Raw genomic sequence first — 21,355 nt, 5'->3', positions numbered from 1 at the left:
GCCCGGCCGCGGGGCTTGAACTGGCCAATGGCGGCGGGCGCTGCGCTCCCGCCGCTCGGCGGGGGGGAACATGGCGGCCGCTCCCCGGGCCGCCGCTAGAGGGCGCGGGCCGACCGCGCACGGTCCCTGCGCGCCCGGCGGCCGCGGCCCGGTGCGGGACGGGAAGGGCAGCCATGGACAGGTTCTCGTGGACCACCGGGCTGCTGGAGCTGGGAGAGACGCTGGTGGTCCAGCAGCGCGGCGTGCGCCTCAGCGACGGGGAGGAGAAGGTGACGGGAGCTGGAGCGGCCCCGCGCGGGGCCTGGCGGCGCGGCCGGGGTGGGGGAGGAGGGTAAAGGACGCGGCCGTGGGCCCCAGGCAAGGGGGGTGGTATGGCGGTGAGTACGGACGATGTCGGGCGAGGGGCGCGGTACGAGGGGCGTGAAGGGCTTGGGCTGCAGGCGGAGCATCGATTGGGGGTGTGGGAGGACGTTCTGCGCCAGGGTCTGGCAGGGTTTGTCTCTGTGGGGAGATGAGGGCGCAGGCTTTGAGGGGTTGTGCCGGTAGACAGCCGGCTGAACGTCACCCAGCAGTGTGCCCAGGTGGCCAGGAAGGCCAGTGGCGCCCTGGCCTATAGCAGATAGTGTGGCCAGCAGGACCAGGGCAGGGACTGTACCCCTGCACTGGTGAGGCCGCGTCCCGAATCCTGTGTTCAGTTCAGGGCCCCTCAGTTCAGAACAGACAGAGGTGCTGGAGCGGATCCAGAGAAGGGCAACGGAGCTGGGGAAAGGTCTGGAGCACAAATCTTAGGGCAGCTGAAGGGGCTGCGATTGTTTAGCCTGGAGAAGAGCAGGCTCTGGGGGGATCTTACTGCTCTCTGCAACTGCCTGAAAGGAGGGTGGAGCCACGTCGGGGTCGGTCTCTTCTCCCCGGAAACAAGTGACAGGAAAAGTGGAAGTAGCCTTAAACTGTGCTAGGGGAAGTTTAGGTTGGCCATTAGGAATAATTTCTTGACAGAAAGGGAGATTAGACATTGGAATGGGCTGCCCAGGGAGGTGGTGGAGTCACCGTCCCTGGAGGTGTTTAAGGAAAGACTAGACATGACACTCAAGTCCACGGTCTGGTTGACATAGGGGTGTTGGGTCATAGGTTGGACCCGATGCTCTCAGAGGTCTTTTCCAAATTAATTGATTCTGCGGTTCTGTGAGAAAGGCCTTGGACAGTGTATGTGATGTGGGGTGAGGGTTGGGACCCCCACAGAGTGTGTATAGGCAATGTCACTGTCACAAAGCACTGCCCACTGCTTGGGCTGTCACTCCTGTATGGGAGTGAGCCCTTGCTTTGGTGTGGTACAGGGCATGATGCACAATTCACACTTGAGTCATCCTGGTAGCTGTAAAATGCTCTTGAGCCCTAGTCATCAAGGGTGCTGACATACTCTCTACTCTTTTCTGAGCCATCCTGCTTATTGTTTCACTTCACTGCCGGACTGACTCTTGATCTCTCCATTTTTCCACACCATGGTAATTGCATGCCATCACAAAAAGCTGTGAAAACATGCCTCAGATTTTACAAATAGGAAGCAATTTGCTAATGCAGGTTTTCCAGGTACTGTTTGCTGTCTGATAAGTAAGGAGCTTTTCAACAGCAACACAGATAGAAGCAATACTCCTGTGTGATAGGATGGAAGATTTCAGACTGTGTGCAGCATCTTTTTATTAGGTTGCTTTGCTTTTTTGCATAATTTTTACCTTCTTTGTCAGAATATAATGAAGGTTCCAAAGCCAATAGCTCTGTTTAAAATACATTTAAGAACTTTTGTACATCTTGCAGAGTATATGGAGGGAGGATCCCTCAGGATTTCCGGGGGAAAAGTTTATACGCTTGAAAAAGGAAGTTTGTGTTTATCCATCTAATCCTTTTATACTATTTTTCTAAACTTCATGTATTTTGTTTTCTGAAAAAAAGGGAGTGTTCTCAAAATAGTGGCCTGTTAAATCTGATTGCTGTGTTGTGGTAAGGTGTAACGTTTCCAAGACCAGTATTTATGCAACTTACTGGTTCAGTTTTTTGTTGATCTGTTTTATTTTTCCTGTCCAGTTGAAATTCGATAGTGGAGTTTTACTGCTGAGCACACACCGACTGATCTGGAGGGATCAGAAGAATCATGTAAGTCCCACTTTTGTTTCCTGTATGTTCCGGTGTCACCCCAAGACACTGTATGTCATTCAGTTGGAAATTCCATAATAAACAAGTTTTTGCAATGAAAAGCCTGCACACAGAGAGGGGATTTTTCCTGCCGTTGTGTGTGTTTTGTTGTACAAGTATAGTCCACTTTTTGGCTCACAGCAGAAAGAAGATTATGTAGTGTTCTTTCACTCAGTCTTGCTTTAATAAAATAATCATGCAGAGATGAGAAGGGATAGGAATGTATCCTATAAATTTTCCTTTTCTAACGACACAGAAATAAAGGAGGAAAGAGCCTGGTGTCATGCACTAAAAAGCATTGATTTTGAGACTTAAGTTGAATGTGTCAGGCAAATCATAATATGAACTTCTCTCCTGTGCTCCTTGTCTAGGAAAGCCTTTTTTTCCTTGTTGGTTTCAAGTCCAAGTTTCACAGTCTTCTGCTCCCACCATATAGGCCAGACCATGATTTGATAATAGGACGTGTTTGGTGGCAGTATTGTTTTGCACACATCTTGCCCTCCCAGCTGCCTGCTCCTGCTATGAACCATCCCTTCGATCAGCCAGAACATTTGTCTGTACTACTGTGGACAGCTGGTCACAGGTTAAGTGGCACTGTCAGAACTGCAGTGTGGTAACTGTACTAAAGTAAAAAAATAGTGCTGAATGCTTTGTGTCATCAACCACAGCCCAGGAATGCAGGCTGGAAGTGGGAGAGAAAGACCACAAACACATAAAGCTCTACGCATAGACTGTGACAATGGGCACTGCTCCACAGATGCAATTGAAGGAGAAGTCTTCCTCAGACCAGGTTGGATTATGTTTGTTTTGGACACAGTAATTGAGAAATTTAGCCCTGAAAGCCAAAGTTTAGACAGAGCACGTTTAGGTGACAACTTTTCAAAAGCAAATTGTATTCCACTGGGCTGGTTTTGTGCAAGGGCAGCTGAAGCACCTCTCACACCCAAAGGCTGTTCCCTAGCAAATACCACATCCTTGCTCCAAAGCAGGGTGCTACTAAGGGCAGTCTGAAGGTAATGTCACCAAGGTTGTTCTTAATTTGGCAAAGCAGTGTTTTTTTCTTTAGGGATTGTTTGCAGAAACAGGAGAATTATTTTTAGTACAAATTTTTAAAAATGTTTGAAGGGCTGTTACCCGTGGTAGGGTTACTGTTACACAAGTTAGGGCTTGATTGTCCAGACCGTGGCTGTTTTGTATAAATTAACATGGGGCTTTTTTGCACAGTCATCATATTATCACATAAAATAATGTACTAAACTCTGTTAATCCTAAACCTTTTATTTCTTCCTCAGCATCTCTTTTTGAGAGCTGAGCATGTACTTCAGCAACTACTGCTTCTAATCGTCTCACTTGGACTTTTTGCATGCTTGGAGTAACATTGGGCTTTATGGCTTCAGCAAGCTGTAGAACTGAACATAGCCCCATTCTCTCCTTTCCAACAAAAAGATTACATTTGTCTCTTTTCCCCAACTTCTCCCTCTGCTTCTAGGCCATGTGATTTCTTGTACTCTCCCAAGGTCATTGAATTTACTAAATCAGCAGAGGAAAACCTTGGAGAAGAAGAAAAATTATTTTATTTTAACTAATTTAACTCAGCAAAGATTCTGACAGACTCAGGCTTGATTAACAGAAGGGGCAGAAATATGGCTTAGAGATGGGCAAAAATTACCCATCTGATTAGGAGATGTAATTAGCTTTGTTAGTGGGGTAAATAAAGCTGATTTATTTTCAAGCTCTCAGTACTGAAACGTGGGGAGCATGGTGCCCTTTTGTTTTCATGGTGAGTTGTTGTCTAAGCTCAGGTGTGATTTAACATCAGACTTAGAAACCTTAGCTAGCTTACCTCGAATAAATTTGTAGAGAGTCCCTTTTTATTGTGTCAGTAATCTATAATAATAAATGGGGCTCTTGTCATTAGCTGTGCTTTGTAGCTGCTTTTTACATGCCATCTGCAGTTGAACAGTGTTTCCAAAAAAAAAAAAAGGAATTCTGTAAAGTTTGTTACATAGCTAATTTGTACAAAATTTTAAATGATAAAATCATGCAAAATGTGGGCATGAGACATTAGAAGAAAAAATCCAAATAAACACACAGCATATTTAACACATTTCTATTTTTGTATCCCTTCCTGTAACTTCTCTCACCAGGAAGGGGTGATTCTAAGTCCTTGTACTTAAAATAAGTTCACATAACTTTCTATCTTGGAATGAAATTAATCAGTCACTTTGACAGTGTACATACTATATATAGTTGAACTCTTTTTGTCATTCTCAAACCCTTTTTTTAACAGAAGTGTCATATTGCGTATCTTTTAAAGTATCCAGAACTTTGTGGATGTTTTACAAACAATAATTGTTTGTAATGGCTTCAGCAACTAGAGTAATAGAAGAGTCTAGATAGCTTGCAGTAAGAGTTTTTAGAAAAGGAAGTGCAACCCATGTTTTTTCAGTAAGAGATTTACTTATTGGAGGTGGGGCTCCTGCATGTATACTTCCCCGCTCTCAGATTTAATGGGTATTTAATTATTCCATACAAAGAGGAACAATTTTGGTAGTAGGGATTTAGAGGGCCCTGTAACAGTGTCTATTGTAAACTGGTGTTAGGCAGTAGCAGGTGGAAGAGAGAGGTTCAGAGAGGAAATGCAGCCTATGTTTCCTGCATTCTGTGTGACTGTGTCAATCACCAGGCTGTTGTATGGGAAGTGATGTTCCTCAAAGGATGTTCACCAAAACCAGACCAGGCACCTTATTAGATGCTTTGTATCATTGTTGTAGCAATTTCTGTCTCAAATGCATGTATAAAGAGTTCAGCCTCGGGTAGATTAGTCTCCAACAACTGGATACAGTCTTGTTTCTTGCTCTTTTGTTTAAAGCACAGTCCAGTAAATGTGTGTTGAGATGCACCAATTGCTGGATTAAGTCCTTCACTGTACGATAGATGGAAAATTTCCTATTGCACTCAGACAATAGTCTAGGTTTTAGATATTCAGTATTTAAAGAGACTGGTGGGTTTGGGTATTTTTTTAGCTCCCAAAGTAACATCAATGCAAAAATGTCAAGAACCTATGAGTATCATGCACCTACAGTGATCAGGTGCAGTAGTGTGGAAATTTTAGTGTTTAAGTTTTGAACTTAGATCTAAGGATTTGTTAAATCTTGTAGTCCCTTCTATGAATCTAGCTTGAGGTTTTTAAAGTTGACACATTGACACTTAAGTTTGTTGAGGTCTTTTAATTAACTAGAACTCAGTTTCAATTTTGTGCTATTTTTCTACATATATTTCACTGTAATACATTGTTTCTGTTCTTACAATCCTATTTCACATAGAGTGCCTCAGGCAGCACCTGTAGATATCCATACTGTTTGTGAAATGGGGAAAGAGAACACTTGGGTTTAGAGAGTGAATAGACAGGATATGGCTTTAATTCACCTGTGTTTGTGGTGTTTATTCCAGGAGTGCTGCATTGCTGTACCTCTGTCTCAGATTGTGTTTATTGAAGAGCAAGCAGCTGGGATAGGAAAAAGGTATGGACATCCTCATTGTCTTTTTCAGATGGATCCTTTCACATGCATGTTATGTGAGGTACCTGATATTATAGATTAATTCGTGGTAGGTTCCATTTGCAATCTTAAGTTTCCAGACTGACAGCCACAAGGACAATTTAGGTCAAAAGTGTAAGAGAGTCATGATTGATGTGATTTGTTAAGTAACTGTCATGTAATCACTAAACAAGTGTGTGTTGATGATTTTAGAGGTCTTTTCCAACATAAACAATTCTATGATTTTAAGTTTCTAAAGAGAGAAAAAATTTTACCTGGAGAAATACATACATAATTAACCTCTGCTTGCAGTGATATCTTTTCCTGGTCTTAAAATCAAGAATCAAACACAGTTAGAAGGGAAAAAGAGGTTTTACCTCAAATTTATTTTAAGGATCCTTAGGTGCTCCATGTCCAGGTGGAATGCCCCGAAATGCGCACTGCAATGCACACCCACAATAGATCGGGTATAACATTATAGGTTTTACTAATTAGCATATCTATCAAAGATCCCCCAATGAGAGGATCAAGTGAGCCCCCCTCCCCGAGGAACCTTCCCCTGGATGGTCCTATCTCAGCTTACAAAATGTGTTCTGGAGAGGACCTTGGTGTCTGGGGCTTCTAAGATGTTTAGTCTCCTAATTTAACAAATAAGTCTAAGAATGTAGGCTAAAAAACACTAAGAATACAAAAACTATAGAAAGGTGTATAAAAGAAAAGGCAAAAAAATCATCATGGCATCAGCAGCCTACAGTCAGATCAGTACAGTAATATGCTGGGGGTATTCAGAAGAAATCAGTTAATTCACTAATGCTGGAGAAGTAGATAAAGACCAATGAAAAGAGTATTAGTAAAATGAGATGGGAATGGGGGACTTGCAGTCATATTGTGATAGCAGTCTGTTCATTTGCCTAAAATCGTGCACTCCCAAGGTCTGTTTTGGTAGTAGGTGTCATTTTAGACTGTTATTTCCATGCATGTTGCCTTTGAATGTTGGTTTTGGATAAGTTCACATACAGTGTCCACAAGTGACATATAAAAGTGGGATAGGTTACACATAATATTGAAACCTTTTGTTTTCCTGTGTCAAAGATAGCGTATTTTGGCTTTTGACCTGCAATAACTACTGCCAAATTACACGACAACGTGACAATCACTTTTTATCCTAACTAAAAGGTTTTTCGGAAATTATTGCTTGAAATTTTTAAATTTGTTGTGTTTATTTCTTAAGAATTTATGGTAGGTACATTTTAAATTTGTGAAATGTTTCTGCTTTAGAGGCTGTAGTAGTTTTTGCAAGACATACTTCAAAATATTCAAATGTTGGTGCATAAATGTAAAGCATTTTTCGATCATCTGTAGCTCTTATGTGAGATAGTTAAAAGAGGTTTTGATGAAAGGTTAACTTTGGGGCAGAAATAGTTTATTTAGATATTACAGAAATATCTTCTCTTTCCTTTACCTTTTCCTTAGTGCCAAAATAGTAGTTCATCTTCATCCTGCTTCTTCAAACAAAGAACCTGGTCCATTCCAAAGCAGCAAATATTCCTACATCAAGCTTTCTTTCAAAGAACATGGGCAGATTGAGGTAAGTGTTGTACCATGGACAAGTCTTGCACCATGGATGCCGAGCAAATCAGGTCTTTGGACATGCTTTTCTCCTCTTGCTGTGTTTCTGATAATTTTCTATGATCTTTCCATGTTTACTTTTGAGGTGGAGCTTTTTCAATACATCCTTTTTGAAGACAAACACTATGAGCCTCCCATGTTGTCTACTTTCATTAAATACTGCAAATAGAGTTCCAAAAATGTCAAGAGGCATTACAAGGCTAGTCCTTATTTTAAGGCGTTTAGTATAATCTTATACTTCCTTTTTTAAAAAATCTACTAAATTGAACACAGGCTTTTCCAAAATGGCATCTCTGAAATCTGTTAAATGTTTAACAGAGTAAAAGATGTTTCTTTGTACCTAACCCTCTATTGAAGAGGAATCAAACAACTTATTCCTAATTATCTCTCTAATTTTATTGCTGAACACCTTTTGTTGCCTCAGAACTTGCATTCATTATACACTTTATAAATTTTTTTTTTAACCTACACCGAATCTCAAAGGCTTTGAACATTCTAAGAAAAATGTAATATATTCTTAAAAGAAGGGTTATCCTAAAAACCAAACAAATTGCGCTCTGTAAAGAAATTTCACAGTGGAAGATCCTCGTTTGATGAGACTGAGAGCTTTAACTTTGGACTATGGAAAAAGCTGTACCTGTACACTGCAGAAAATCAGATTTTCAACTCAAATTAGTTAGAAATGTCTTAAAAATGCATGTGCTTGATCAGGCTCACTTTCATTTCTTTGTGAGCAGTTTTCAGATTATGGTGACTGTAGGTTTAAGCATAGTATAAATACGTGTTTTTCTCAATCATAATCGTAATTATTTTAATGTTAATGTTGTGTCTGAAAATTAAACTTACTGTGCTTTCTGGTTGCCTAGCACATCAATTACACCTGAGCCTTTCTTTATGACTTCTGAATGCTTTCCTGTGAAACTGAACAATGAAAAGGGTGGAATAGATTTTCTTTCTGGATATTGGTCAGTGGGATATACGTAGCATTAGCTAATGCCACCTTCTGGTATTAGCAATAAACAAATCAGTTTAATTGACCTGTGTGGTTGTTTTTATATTGTTGAATTAGCAGATCAATAGCAATCGTATTGTTCAACTTCCCTTCCTTTACAAGCATGCCTTTGAGTATACCTCAACATTTTTAACTTTAGCATGGTTTGGGACATTTTGAATATCTGAAGAAATATTTCACAATGGAAGTACTTAGTGACTACATGGCTTGTCCTATCTAATGTGAATAGTTTTGAAGACTGGACATTAAGAATTTCCATATAGTGAGTTCTGTACCATAGATGTGTAGGTGTTACCATGCTTTGTCTCCATGCTTGGTGAAGTTTATTTCATCACCACCAAGATGCTAAAATTACCCAGAGGTACTCTGCACAGTTTATGAAACATCTGTTGTCACTCTTTAATGTTTGCAGTTCTATAGACGATTATCAGAAGAAATCACACAAAGGAGATGGGAGAGCATACCCACTGGTCAGGCCATGCAAGTTAACAAGGATTCACAGGTATGTGCAGAGCTTCTGAGCAGGATCTCTTATTGCCACACTTCTTATTGTGTGTAATCTCTTATTGCCACTTCTTGCCACCTCCATATACTGCATCCAGCATGTGACTCTCTAACCAACATCATGGGCACATGTAGGAATTCAGCTTTAGTTTGCCTGTTTTTTCACTGGCATAAATTAGTTTCTCATTTGCATTTTTCACCTGATAGAACAAAGTATCCTCTCTTTCTTGAGTGTGTTTAAATAATGAGCTCTTTTTTTTGTTTGTTTCAGTTAGACACACACACACATAATTGTGCAAATAAAATATTTATTTGCATATACTTTTATTCAGCATGTGAGGTCCAATGATGCTGGAAAATTTTTTTGTCTTAATTGTGATTTCTGGTTTATTTTTTTTGTGGCTGGAAGTCAAATATATAGCATAACTTTTATTTAACTCTTTGAAACCTATGTATGTTTGATTTGAATGTGTATTCTGAATGGACAGTTGTTTGGAAGAATGTCATATGTTAAAATACCTTCTTTATCTGCCTTCATACTTTTAGATTATAAACTGATAAACATGTAGGTGTTGTTTCTATATATTAATGTGCTGAATATATGAATATATAGTATTGTGTGAATGAAATAGGATGATTTAAAGATTGTTCAATATGAAATCCTGTATGTCCCTTTTGGTCAATGTAGGACCTATAAGCACAATTGCATTTGGAGTAATGCATGAAGAATCTAATCAAAATGCCTTCCCTGTTGTACTTAAGCCATAGTAACTCATTAACACCAGTGCTAAGATTTGCAGTCAGAGATTAGAGGCCTGACACTGCTGCCATGTAGGTACCAGCCTTTCTAGAACACATTTGGCATCTGGTAAAAGTTTCACCATCACCCCCATTGTAAAACCTCTGAGGAAGGTAAATTAGACTGCACTTAGCATTGTGTTTCTATGTTTCTGTTTCTTCAGGCTGGATTTCTTGAAGTAATACACTCAGGCATTTCCATAGCTCTAGTATGGATGCTCACATGGTCTTGGGAGGCTAGAATTGAGATGAGCTGGATTACTCAGTCTGGATGTTAAGCCATATTAATAGCTTCAGTGTATTATCAATATCATTATTTGTCTAGTACAGCAAGTTTATACATGGTTCACATTTCTTGTTTGTTTGTTTTTACAATGGCTTAAAAATTACTGTCAAGAAATGCATGAAGTATTGTACGAATGATATCTGCTGTTTGAAGGAGTATTTCCTGTCCTCTAATTTTCACAGTGAGGCAGGTGAGAAAACTTAACATTTCCTATTTTGATTCTTTCCCTTTTTCCTTTTTTTTTTTTTTTTCAGGCAGGAAGAATAAGGGCTGTAGGAATTGTAGGTATTGAAAGGAAATTAGAAGAAAAAAGAAAAGAGACTGACAAAAACATTTCTGAGGTAGGTACTTTGGAAATTTCAAGGTCAACCACCTGTCTGAACTATTTACATTCATTCACACTTTCTTTTAGGGACAGTTGAGACTATTTATTGTTTTTTTTGAGAAGTCTGAGTTGATTAAGAGTGTACAGTTTACAATTATTTATTTTGTTAACTGGCTTTTCAATATATGTAAAGGTACTTCATTTAAACAATTCCTTTCAAGGATATTGTTCTTTGAAACTAACAGTGTGTATTTATTAAACTAATTTTTGTTTCAATTGAAAATTGAATATATATTAAGCAGAATATGCTGATCCGAGTGTCTGCACATAACTGTGATGAAGTTAGATTTTCATCCTATAGTCAGGTTTTTAAATGTTACATTTAGGCTTATAATTACAGTAAAATGATTTGCAGTCCAGGCATTGACAAGATGTTACAAGTATTTTGTAAAATACCTGGGCTAGATGGAGATCATCCTTTTCCATAGAACCAGCACAACAGTTGAATTTCAGGTTCAATACTGATGAACAGCAGAGACATTTAATTTCTTCATACATACCTGAGAGCAGTACCCTCAAAAATAGTCTAATTCTGTCTTGGTAGTAGAGATTAATACAAAAGTACTCATAAACTACATGCAGCAGATTTGTTCTTGGGGCAAAGCTTTATGGACTTCAGTGTGCCACGAGAAAAAGGCATTCCCTGCTCTAATACTTATGAAAATGATAGTGCCTTTGCAGGCCATGTGCTATTTCAGATACTGGGAGCATTAAACTTACTTGCTTTCTGTCTGTGAGGAGCGTAATGAATGAAGTTTTGTGTGTAGTTCAAAAGGTATTGTGGTTACATGCATGTGTATATAGTTCAAAAGGCATTGTCTGCTTATTTTTTCCTTAGTAGCTTTGTCAGAGAGTAAAAGAAATCCATTTAAACATGCTGTGTGAGCAGAGGAAAACCATGACTTGTAAAATCCTGCCTTCCTCCAGCTTTAAATGTTATAAATGACTTAATTTTAAAAATGGTGCCCTGGCTTCCAGGAAAAGGCTTCCTGCATCTGCTGTTCAGTGCTGATAAGAATCCAGCTCTTTAGCCTTTTGTTTATCTGAGGAAGTTCCTGTTAGGTGTGTGCACATTCCCCTTTGTTTCCAGGCCTGCCCTGGGTGAGTCAGGCAGAGGAGGAGTTAGACACAGCATGCTGTTTATTTAGCTAAATCAAGGGTTCTTTTGATCAATGTTGTTTTCATGCAGGTATAGAGACTAGAAATAAGCTGGGAAAAGCCCTGTTAGAAAACTTCTTGCTGATATCATATACAAGTAGAGTAGCAGGACTTTGATTTACACTAGGGATTGGGAAACCTATTGTAAATTATTCAGTTTGGAAGATTAGGGAGTAAGAAGAAGTATTCCAAAGAGAAGTTTTTCTTTTCTTAGTGGTAAATTATTGTTATGCAGTGGTATATTTTCTTTTCTCCATGTGGACCACTTAATTTTGGTGGTACCTAACTCAGGTACCAAATGTTAGGAGACTAAACTTGTCCAGTCAGTGGAGAAACACTGGTGCTATCAGGAGGTGAAAAGCAAGGCCTGTCTCTTTCTAGAGGCATCTCCTTTTGTTCTTTGTATGTTGAATCTCTGACCAATAAGCTTCTACTTAAGGCACCTATATGTAAAGACCTATTGGGGTCTTCTGCAAAAACACAGCTAAAATGTGTCTTTCTAGTGGGGGATTAGTCAGAGTAAGCCAGAAATGACATAGAGGCAGTGACTGGAAGCTGCAGGCAAGATGTCTCTCTGGCCATTTGACACTGTAACCTTCTTTACTTGTGGCTGGAGGGCTTGGATGCTGCTGTCAGGCAAGCATTAGATGAAAAGGTTCAGGAATTTTTCTCACACCAGTTGCTCAGAAAAGGTTGTTTGAAAAAGGTTGACGACTTGGACATGTTGTCATGTATTTGAGAGAAGTGAGGAGGCTGAATGAATGTGTGTTAATGAGGGTGGGAGAAAAGAGGGTTGCTTTTTAATATAGTTGCATTAATGGAGTTGCTAGCTCTCTTTTTTTTAACATGAATTTTTTAATTCTGGTTTATTGTTACTAAAAGTTTGGAATTTCAGTATACCTTCAGCTATTTTTAATGTATGATTCATTTAAGCCTAAAAACCGTTTGTGAGTTGCAGAGTTGTTGTATTTGAGACCATAGCATTTTATTGAAGTACTTAAATGAAGAGATGTTACCCCACATTTCAGAGGTTTTGTCGTCAGATACCGTCTTCCTTGCTGATTTGAAATGAGTGTTTCTTACTAACTAAGTAACATCCTCTGATTAAAGTAAAGCTGTCTTGTCAGGAGGAGTACAACTGTAGCTTTACAGCTGTCTTGCAGCTGACCAGAAACAACAGATCTCCTGCAGTGAGGGTCAAGTGTTGGGACAAAACCTACCATCAGCACCCAGAAACCTTCCCCTACCTTACAGAGAGCATAATAAACTTGGACAGTTTAATCTTTTCTGGGACTCAGTGTCTCATTGTCCTTCCTATCACATGGACATCATAAATCATACCGAATTTCTGTTCACATGCTGGAAAAGTGTGTGATTGATTCTCTTCTTCATTCTTTGTTATGTTTATTTTAACTATAAGACATGCTGTAAAACAGTTGTATCAACAAATAAGTTATGGTATCTCACATTGTAACATACCAATCTAAAGGGGTAGCAGCTCTTATGAATACCTACCTTAGGTAGATGGACAAAGGCATCTCCCTGTATCCATGAAGCTGAATGCTGTAGTTACACTGATCTGTGTTGTCTGCTTTTTGTTTCAGGCTTTTGAGGACCTTAGCAAACTAATGGAGAAGGTATGGATGGATGGCATGTGTCACTTTTTCAAGTAGACTTACGCATGTTTTCTCAGTTTTAAACACAATTTTCTCTCTTGAGCTGAAAGTTGACTTATCTGTGTGTGTTTCTTGATAGGCTAAGGAAATGGTGGAGTTATCCAAGTCAATAGCTAATAAGATTAAAGAAAAACAAGGTGACATCACTGAGGATGAGGTAATTTAATTTTGTTGTAAATTCTACAAAAATGTTCCTATAAAAAGCAAAAAGCTATCTGTTTAATAGTGTAATGTTAATAAAAACCCTTGCTGGTTGGTTTTGTTGTGTTTAGTCCCTTATACTTGGTGTAGAGTTTACTTGCTTAGTGTTAATTTTTCTTTAACTATTTTTAAAAGCAATGATTTTACTGCTTTTATATAAATTTTTCTATTTTTTTACCTGTGCTGGTCAAAAATAAATGGTACTAAGTCTTGCCTTCTCTTTGCCTAGTAATTGACTTTCTTGGTAGCAAACTGAAGGATTTATTCCCCGAAACTGCGTTATAGTAATAAAATTAAAGATTTTTAAAACCCAGAATCACTTATTAGCTGACGTACTTTTAAATTTATTTGTTTGTTCACTTGTTCAGACCATTAGGTTCAAGTCCTATCTACTGAGTATGGGTATAGCTAATCCAGTTACGAGGGAAACATATGGATCTGGTACACAGTACCACATGCAGCTGGCGAAGCAACTGGCTGGAATCCTGCAGACACCCTTAGAGGTAAAGCACCACACCTTGCACCAGCATTTTCCGTGTGTTGCTGAATTTTGATTGTAGGTGTGTTTTGGTTGTTGTACTCTGCCTCTTTTTAAAGCAGATTTAGCAGCATAGCCTCCTATTCAAGTTTATGGGAGGAATATATATTGTCTTTATGAATAAAAAATTTTGTAAGTATGAATTGTTCTTTGGACTAATGGCATAAACTTCTAATTTGCAAAATGTTTATGAGATTTAGAAAATTGTTCAAGTGGTCTTTTTTCTATTTGAACAGCCCTGTATTCATCCCTTGCTGCAGAATATTTCTTTTTTTTTAAGAAAGAATGAAATTGCACCCACTGAAAATACAAGTAATGAATCTTAAAGTGCTTAAAATATACATTTTTTCCAAGTATAGGACAGAATTATTAAGTAGATTACCAGCCCTTAGTAATATCTTGTGTTTTAATTTATCTTAAGCTATTACAGAGTACAGGTTTCTCACCAAAAAGTTAAATTTATGTTGCAACTTAGAAGGCTATGTTGCTACTAAAAAGCATACATACTACAGTATTTTTGTGAAAGGTATGTGCTACCTGCTGTGATCAGAATGGAAAACTGAGTTTGTCTGAAAAGTAAAAATGGTAAATTGATTGATAGATTTAATATATTGAAATTCTTTGTTCCTGTGATTTATTCTCTGCTTCAAAATCAAAGTAATTCACAGTCCTTCAGTGTAGTGTCACTGTTTCGCATTTTAAAATTGTTAGTGAAAGGTGTAACTTAGCTCTTTAGTTTTCCCCATTAGGGCCCATCATTCAGCCCCTCTGTTTTAGCTATTTAATCAGCCACCTGCAAATAGAGATGCTGTGTTTCCTGGGTTAATGCTGTTTCTCTTACCAGTCTTGTGCTTATTCACGCAGGAGCGAGGGGGGATCATGTCTCTTACAGAAGTGTACTGCCTGGTGAATCGTGCTCGAGGGCTAGAGGTGAGACACTGCCTTGGGTCAATATTTTATAGCAGGACTTCAGTGATAAGGATATTAAAAAGGGTAAAAATGTTCCCTAGCAATTGCTCATTCTACTTGTCTACAGCAAGATGTGATCAGTTTTTTATTAAAATTAGAGGGGTTTTACCTTTTTTCCTTTCTCATTCTTACATATAATACTTATGTATCCTTTATAAGTTGTGATAATGTATTCTGCTTTTTATTATACCATGTGAAAGGGAAAATCCATACTTATCTGGAAACAAAACTTAAAGGAAAGAGACTACTAAAGAATGGTGAATGTTCTGGGTTTATTTTTTTACAAAATACAACAATTCTTTCTGTAAACAGGGCAAGAAAGATTATTATAGAACACAGAGGAAGGGAACAGAAAGGATCACAGAAGCTAAGAAAATAGACTGCACAATAAAAAGGAAAAAGAATTAACAATAATGTAGCCTGGTGTATTTTATAGCTGCAGCTACTAAAGCTTTGTTTGATGTTATACACCTGAAATGCAAGCTGTGAATAAATATGTTTCACTATTTTAATAGTTGCTGTCCCCAGAAGATTTAGTGAATGCTTGTAAAATGCTGGAATCACTGAAATTGCCACTAAGGTAAGAGCTTTACAGATTTGTTTGTAAAGCATGGCACTCACAGGTCAGACCATGATGATTTAATGTTTTACTAGCAGTAGATTTTTTTGTTGTTGCTGTGGCTATTTTTAACAAAGTCATTCTTTGCTCAAAGGATGCTGGCGTCTGCACCAACATCCACTCTAAATTAAAACATTAATGTTTAGCTAGGAAGACATTATTTTTTTCACTTACAACTTTTTCAGACTGGAAAAGGGTTTAACCAAGACCAGACATATGCCCTGCTCTTTTCTGTCTCTTCAGATTTTGAAGATGATGTTAAGCTTAAGTTCATCTTACTGAGCTTGTTTGGGGCTTGGGAGATTTTTTTCCCCTTTTGTAATGTGGTTATAGGTGTGGCTGCATTAGAAGTGTGACCATAGGTGATGTGCACAGGGTTTTTAGTTACTTTGCCTCTCTTTTTTGATTTTAGGCTTCGGATATTTGATAGTGGTGTGATGGTGATTGAGCTCCAGTCTCATAATGAAGAGGAAATGGTAGCTGCTGCTTTAGAGACAGTAAGTGTACTTCATTTCCTTCAGTGTTCTGCCCCTGCTAGGGAAATTTAAACACATTAGGTAAAAAACTTGAGGTATGGGATTTCCTCTTGAGGTTTCAAAATACAAAACATTCCACTTCATATCTTCTAAGAGAAATATTTAAATAGCACTTCTCATCTTCAAAGTTCTGTGCAGGCAATAATCTTAGTCATTGCATTCTCTTTTCGATCTCTTTTCAAAGTTTATTAACCTTCAGCCTTCCTCCAAATCTTTTGCACTGTAGGATGAAATTCATGGCATGTATTGAGCGCCTGATTTAACAGAAGTGAACTTCAGACACTGTACATGATGTGCTTGTAGGCAGTAGGAGCACCTCTTAAATGTTGATATAGGTAGTTGTTTAGGTTGGGTTTATTTCACAGAACAGTACAGTATATGTGTAACATCTTGTACCAAGTTTGCTGCTGTGAAGAGCACTCAGTTGGAGAGTAGTGTTTATAGAATTAAGCTAGCTTCATCGGGGAAAAAGGTAGTATGAATTGCTCAGTATCATAAACCTTTGTGGTCTTGCTGCCTCTGGACACTTCACAGTCCTGTTACCCCATTATTTGATGCATTTTTCTGTCTCTTTCTCAGTGGAATGTAATTTTTTGGTTTTCATACCTTTGAGAAAAGGCTGATTCAGTGTATCCAAAGTTAAATGTCAAAGTCAAAGAGGGAGCAGTGGAGAAAAAGTAGAGCTATCACAGACACCTCCTCACTTGACATGAGATAGACTGTTCAGTGCATTTTGCATGATTGTCACCATACAGCTTTTGCTCATCAGAAAGACTTTTAGATAAGAGAAATATATACAGCATTTAAAAGATTCCATTCTAAAACACGTCTTTCAATATACGTTAATATTTTCAGGGTTTTTTCTTCTATTTATAGAAAAATACCTAGACCATTTTAGGGTTTTTTTCTGATTATTTTTGGTTTCTAATGAATTTGTTGCCTTTAGTAAGAGTGCTTATGTCTTTGAAAATAAAGGAAAAACCTTTCTGGATAACAAAGGAGGTCAACTGCAAAAAGTAACAGATAGTGGATTTATTACCAAGGTGTCTTTTTTCTGTTACTTTCATAATATGAGACTTTGACTCCATAGAAAAATGCAAGGGAGAGGCATCAACTGAGGAAGACTATCCCATACGGGAAGGGGAAGATGAGATCAGACTTGTGGCCAAAAGCACCCTGTACTTTAATGTTACTGCACATTATACATTAAGTTCTGAGAAGAAACGAAAGGAAGCCATAGGATTTCAGGCAGGACAGAGATGTGGTTCTGAATGGCTGGTGAAGACAGGAAATGACATGGACATCAAAGGAATCCAGAGTCATCCTTGATGAGAGTAGTGGTTTGGGAAGGAAAGATAAATAATCACCGATTGTATAGCTGACATCCATTACTCAGATTTGATCACTTAGCTTCCGACAATCTCATGTTAGGACTAATTTAATCTGAGTTTCTGTAAAAGGACTACTGCTGAGAATGATGCAGAATAGACCCCTCCCCACCCAGTTATGTGGGAAGCAGGAAATGGCGACTACATCCGGATTTACAACTTTGCTTGGATCTAAAGCAATGGAGAATTGGAAGAATTAGTAATTTTCAGGGTAATAAAACATGTTTATCTGGGAAATTCAATGCAATAATAAGTCTAGACTTCATATGTCGTATTTATCTAGTATTTTAAACATCCAAATGTCCAACATGTGTGAGAAGGTTTCATTTTAGTATGTATTAAGGAGCATGGTTGAGACAAAAGGGCCAAAGTTTTGAGTCCCAAGAGTGAACCTGTCTTTGTGTCAGCTGAATGTGATGGTGGCTTTTAGTTAGCCCTCTAGTGTGCCATAATGTCATGTGAAGTACTAAAGTTTGGGAATTTTTCTGTAGGCAGTGGGTGTACTTTAGATGCCATAAAACTCAAATTCTTCACTTCTACCTGAGATGACTTATATTTCTACATTGATGAGCTGCCCTGAACAGGTCTTTTATTTCCTCATTTAGGCTTCAGTGTTTGCAGAATCACTTAGGATAGTTCTGCTGTGTAAATGCTGATGGAGACTGTATTCTGCTGTCTGAGCTATTCTAATTTTTCCGTTCATTTTGGTTCCAAGGCATCTTTAAAAAAAAATCCAAAGGAAAGGTTACCATATGATTTTTTTTACAGATTTAACTCTTTTCTCTCTTCCTTTTTTATACTTGGCAGTTTTCCCAGGACACAGAAGAGATGCTTTTAAAGGGAAATACTCAGAATTAGTTGTACTTTTTCAAAATGCAAACAAACTAATTTTCTTCTCAAGGGATTTGCTACCAATTCATCACTTCTCGAGGCTAGACCTGATTCAGTAGCTGAGAGAACTTTGTTGTTCTTTTAATGCCATAGTTTGTTTATTTGTGTATTTGGTCTTTGACAGGTATCTGAAAAGGGTTCTCTCACAGCTGATGAGTTTGCTAAGCTGGTGGGGATGTCTGTTCTCTTAGCCAAAGAAAGGTAAGTAGCAATTGTGGTGTTTAATCCTTTAGTTACCATGTTGTCCTCAACTAATACAGGACATCTTCTATTGCTTTCTCTAGGCTGCTTCTTGCTGAAAAGATGGGCCATCTTTGCAGAGATGATTCAGTGGAAGGCTTGAGATTCTACCCAAATTTATTTCTGACACAAAGCTAATACCATTTGTGTACAATTTGTTATGTAATAGTTGAACAAGAGAGCAGAGGGCAGAATCCTTCCAAGAACTGACTTTAAAATTTTTATTTTGTTAGTGAACTGCAACAGACATGAACATTGCAATGCTTTCACAGTTCTCAGGTATTTCAAGTGCTGAATCCTCTTACATGGAACTGAAAGGAAATAGAAATCACAAAGTCAGAAGCATGTCAATTGTCTCAAGACAACTCACTCATTTTTCAAGTTTTATTTGATGTGCTCTGTAGTTTCTCACTTCAAGAGAAGGCTCCACACCAGTGAAAGTGGAGAGAATATCGCCATAGAGTGCTGTGAGGGCAGTGCCCAGAAGCCAGGTTACTGCATACTCCAATTCCAGTTTGTTTATGTCTGGAGCAACAAAGCAGACAGATGTATCCACAGCGATAAGAAACAGGACTTTGGTGCGTACTGAGATATAAGGAACAAACCAGTGTAGAGTAACCCCTTCTCCCAGAAGTGATGAACAGTTTTCTAAGGGAGGATCTTGGGGTTCTGTAATTTGAGACAGAACCTGCTGCAAGAGAGATTACTGTATGTCATGTGAACCTAGAAATGACCATGTTTATTTTGTCATATCTTACACTAGTATCTCAGATAGAAGCATTGTTAGCACAGACTTCCTCCCTTCTCTTTCCTTGCCATCTTCCTTCCTGTCCATTTATGTTGCACTTTGGGTGCCCTTTCTCTGTCCTGTCTGTAGCAGAGTGGAGCAGCCTCCTGTCACTTTACCAGACTCTGTGCTTTAATGTGCTTGTATCTTATCTTGTACTTCTAACAAAAGATCATTTGTTTGTTTCATCAGCCTATTACCTGTTTTAGGGAAACAGTTCATTTGCTTACCTCTCAAATGTGAAAATTAATATGCTTTCCATACTGAAGGGAGGAAGAAGACTATCACCCTGTGTTTAATAATCACAGGTATCATTGTTTGGTATTCCTCACCCTGTGTTCACACTGAATGCAATATAATAGCCTCGGTTTTCATAACTCCAGTGGAGTTGCTACACTACTTGAAGATCTGTTGTCATGATAATAACAGTTAAGTGGATGTTTATGATCCACATTACCTAAATTTTTGGCATTTTGAAGTGACTATTTTTAATAAATAAAGTTAATTCAAGGTATGGGCAAGGACAGCATACAGGTAACTGCATTGTGGTTGTAATGGCCAGATCAACTTCACAAGAAAGGACAAAAAGGCTTTTAATATGAGCCTGAAAATATTTTCAGAACTATTTCTAGACATCAATTAAGAGCCTGCCAATAAGGAGTTGAGTGCAGAGATTCCTACAGTGATCATGCCTGTGGCCTGTAGGATGTCCTTTATATCCAGTGAATTGTGTCCTCTTACTCTTGTCACAAGCAAACTTCCATGCAGTGCTTTCTTTAGGGCAGTTTTCCTCTGCTCCACAAGGGTGCTAAAACTTACATCTTTGACACGGCTCAAGGAACCAGTTCCACACTATTCTTACTGTGTTAGTCTCCTGGTACCATCTCTTCAGGAGCCTTACAGCTTGCTGCTATCCTTCATCCTCCCCACAACCCACAGGAGACATCCATGCAAAGTGCACCAAGCACCACATATCTAAGGAGGGACTGAAAAGTGAGAAATTTGGAAGCAAAAAGCTGTTTTCTGACAACTATGTCTTTTGCCCAATAAAAAACCTGTCACGGAAGGCCAGTGGTTTGTGGGCCTAAACCTCTCCCCACGAGGGGGCACGTGTGCAGGAAGAACAAAACCTGAAAGGAAATGCCAGGTGTAAGCTGCCAGCCTCTGTTCCTCCAACCCCCAGTGTTTCATTATCTTAAGTAAGCAATAATAATACAGCCTGTTTAGAATAATGGTACTTTCTCAAGATTTTCTTTCCCAAGATTTTTCCTTTGTTTTTCCTCCAGGGAAGAAGTCTATAGTGTAAATTGTATAGCTGGTTTAGAATTTAAATAGACACATGAGAAAATGGCTACTAGAAAGCAAGAAAAATTAAAACATTTTCTTAAATAGACTGTTCTGTTGAGTTTTTTTCCTTTTAAATGTTTTAAATGCTTTAAAATCTTTACATATTAAAATCATGTGGTTCCATGGGGCAGGTTGTTAAAGCACATCATATTTTTGCTGTCTCATTTTGTACCTAAAAGGATACAATATGGTTTTGATTTAAAGGGCAGAATTAAATGTAATTGGAAGGCCTTGCTTCTGTTGCTGAGTAGCCTGTGACCCACCCCAGCCAGAACAGTCAAACTATAGGTGTCTACACAAGCACTGCTTTCATGAGGGAAGCAGTCTGAGTGCAAGCCAAGCATTTTTATACATGTGCTAGCACTGGCAAGGCATTTGGCACATTTAAGTGTGTTTTCCCAGCTGACATAGAAATGAAGTCATGTATCCAGAATCACAGGGAGAGCCAGCTGTTGGGTGAACAAGGAGTGATGTGTACAGGTGTGTGGTGTCATGGTAGTGCACCACACTGTCCTAAATTGTCATTGCCTGGTCCTATTTCCTCTGGTACTGCCAGCAAGAAATCTATTGACTCTTGAAGCAGGGTTCTAGGAGAGAGGAAAATGTAGGAATTGCCATTCTTACAGATCATACTAGTTTAATGCAGAAGGTGCACATATGAACCT

The 21,355-nt window shown here is 38.7% G+C and overlaps 1 protein-coding gene across 1 annotated transcript; it reads left to right on the top strand.

The window, feature by feature from the left end:
- The first annotated feature begins 111 nt into the window (after positions 1 to 111).
- Positions 112 to 20,736, top strand: VPS36 (vacuolar protein sorting 36 homolog). Its single transcript, XM_039567080.1, has 14 exons — positions 112 to 269; positions 2,080 to 2,148; positions 5,641 to 5,711; positions 7,200 to 7,314; positions 8,780 to 8,869; positions 10,210 to 10,296; positions 13,103 to 13,135; positions 13,254 to 13,331; positions 13,744 to 13,878; positions 14,778 to 14,843; positions 15,398 to 15,462; positions 15,914 to 15,998; positions 18,441 to 18,517; positions 18,601 to 20,736. The coding sequence occupies exons 1-14, from the start codon at positions 174 to 176 to the stop codon at positions 18,692 to 18,694; spliced, it is 1,161 nt and encodes a 386-aa protein (XP_039423014.1). The 5' UTR covers positions 112 to 173; the 3' UTR covers positions 18,695 to 20,736.
- The last annotated feature ends 619 nt before the right edge of the window (positions 20,737 to 21,355 follow it).

Source organism: Corvus cornix, chromosome 1 (assembly GCF_000738735.6).
Source record: "Corvus cornix cornix isolate S_Up_H32 chromosome 1, ASM73873v5, whole genome shotgun sequence".
Taxonomy (NCBI): domain Eukaryota; kingdom Metazoa; phylum Chordata; class Aves; order Passeriformes; family Corvidae; genus Corvus; species Corvus cornix.
Note: the sequence above shows the minus strand (reverse complement) of the source record. Positions and strands in the feature narration are given on the sequence as shown.

Excerpts from the sequence above, each read along its gene's own strand:
- VPS36 (XM_039567080.1), top strand. The coding sequence starts at position 174 with ATGGACAGGTTCTCGTGGACCACCGGGCTGCTGGAGCTGGGAGAGACG. Across the intron at positions 13,332-13,743 it reads GTGACATCACTGAGGATGAG|ACCATTAGGTTCAAGTCCTA; the intron begins GTAATTTAATTT and ends TCACTTGTTCAG. Across the intron at positions 14,844-15,397 it reads ATCGTGCTCGAGGGCTAGAG|TTGCTGTCCCCAGAAGATTT; the intron begins GTGAGACACTGC and ends CTATTTTAATAG.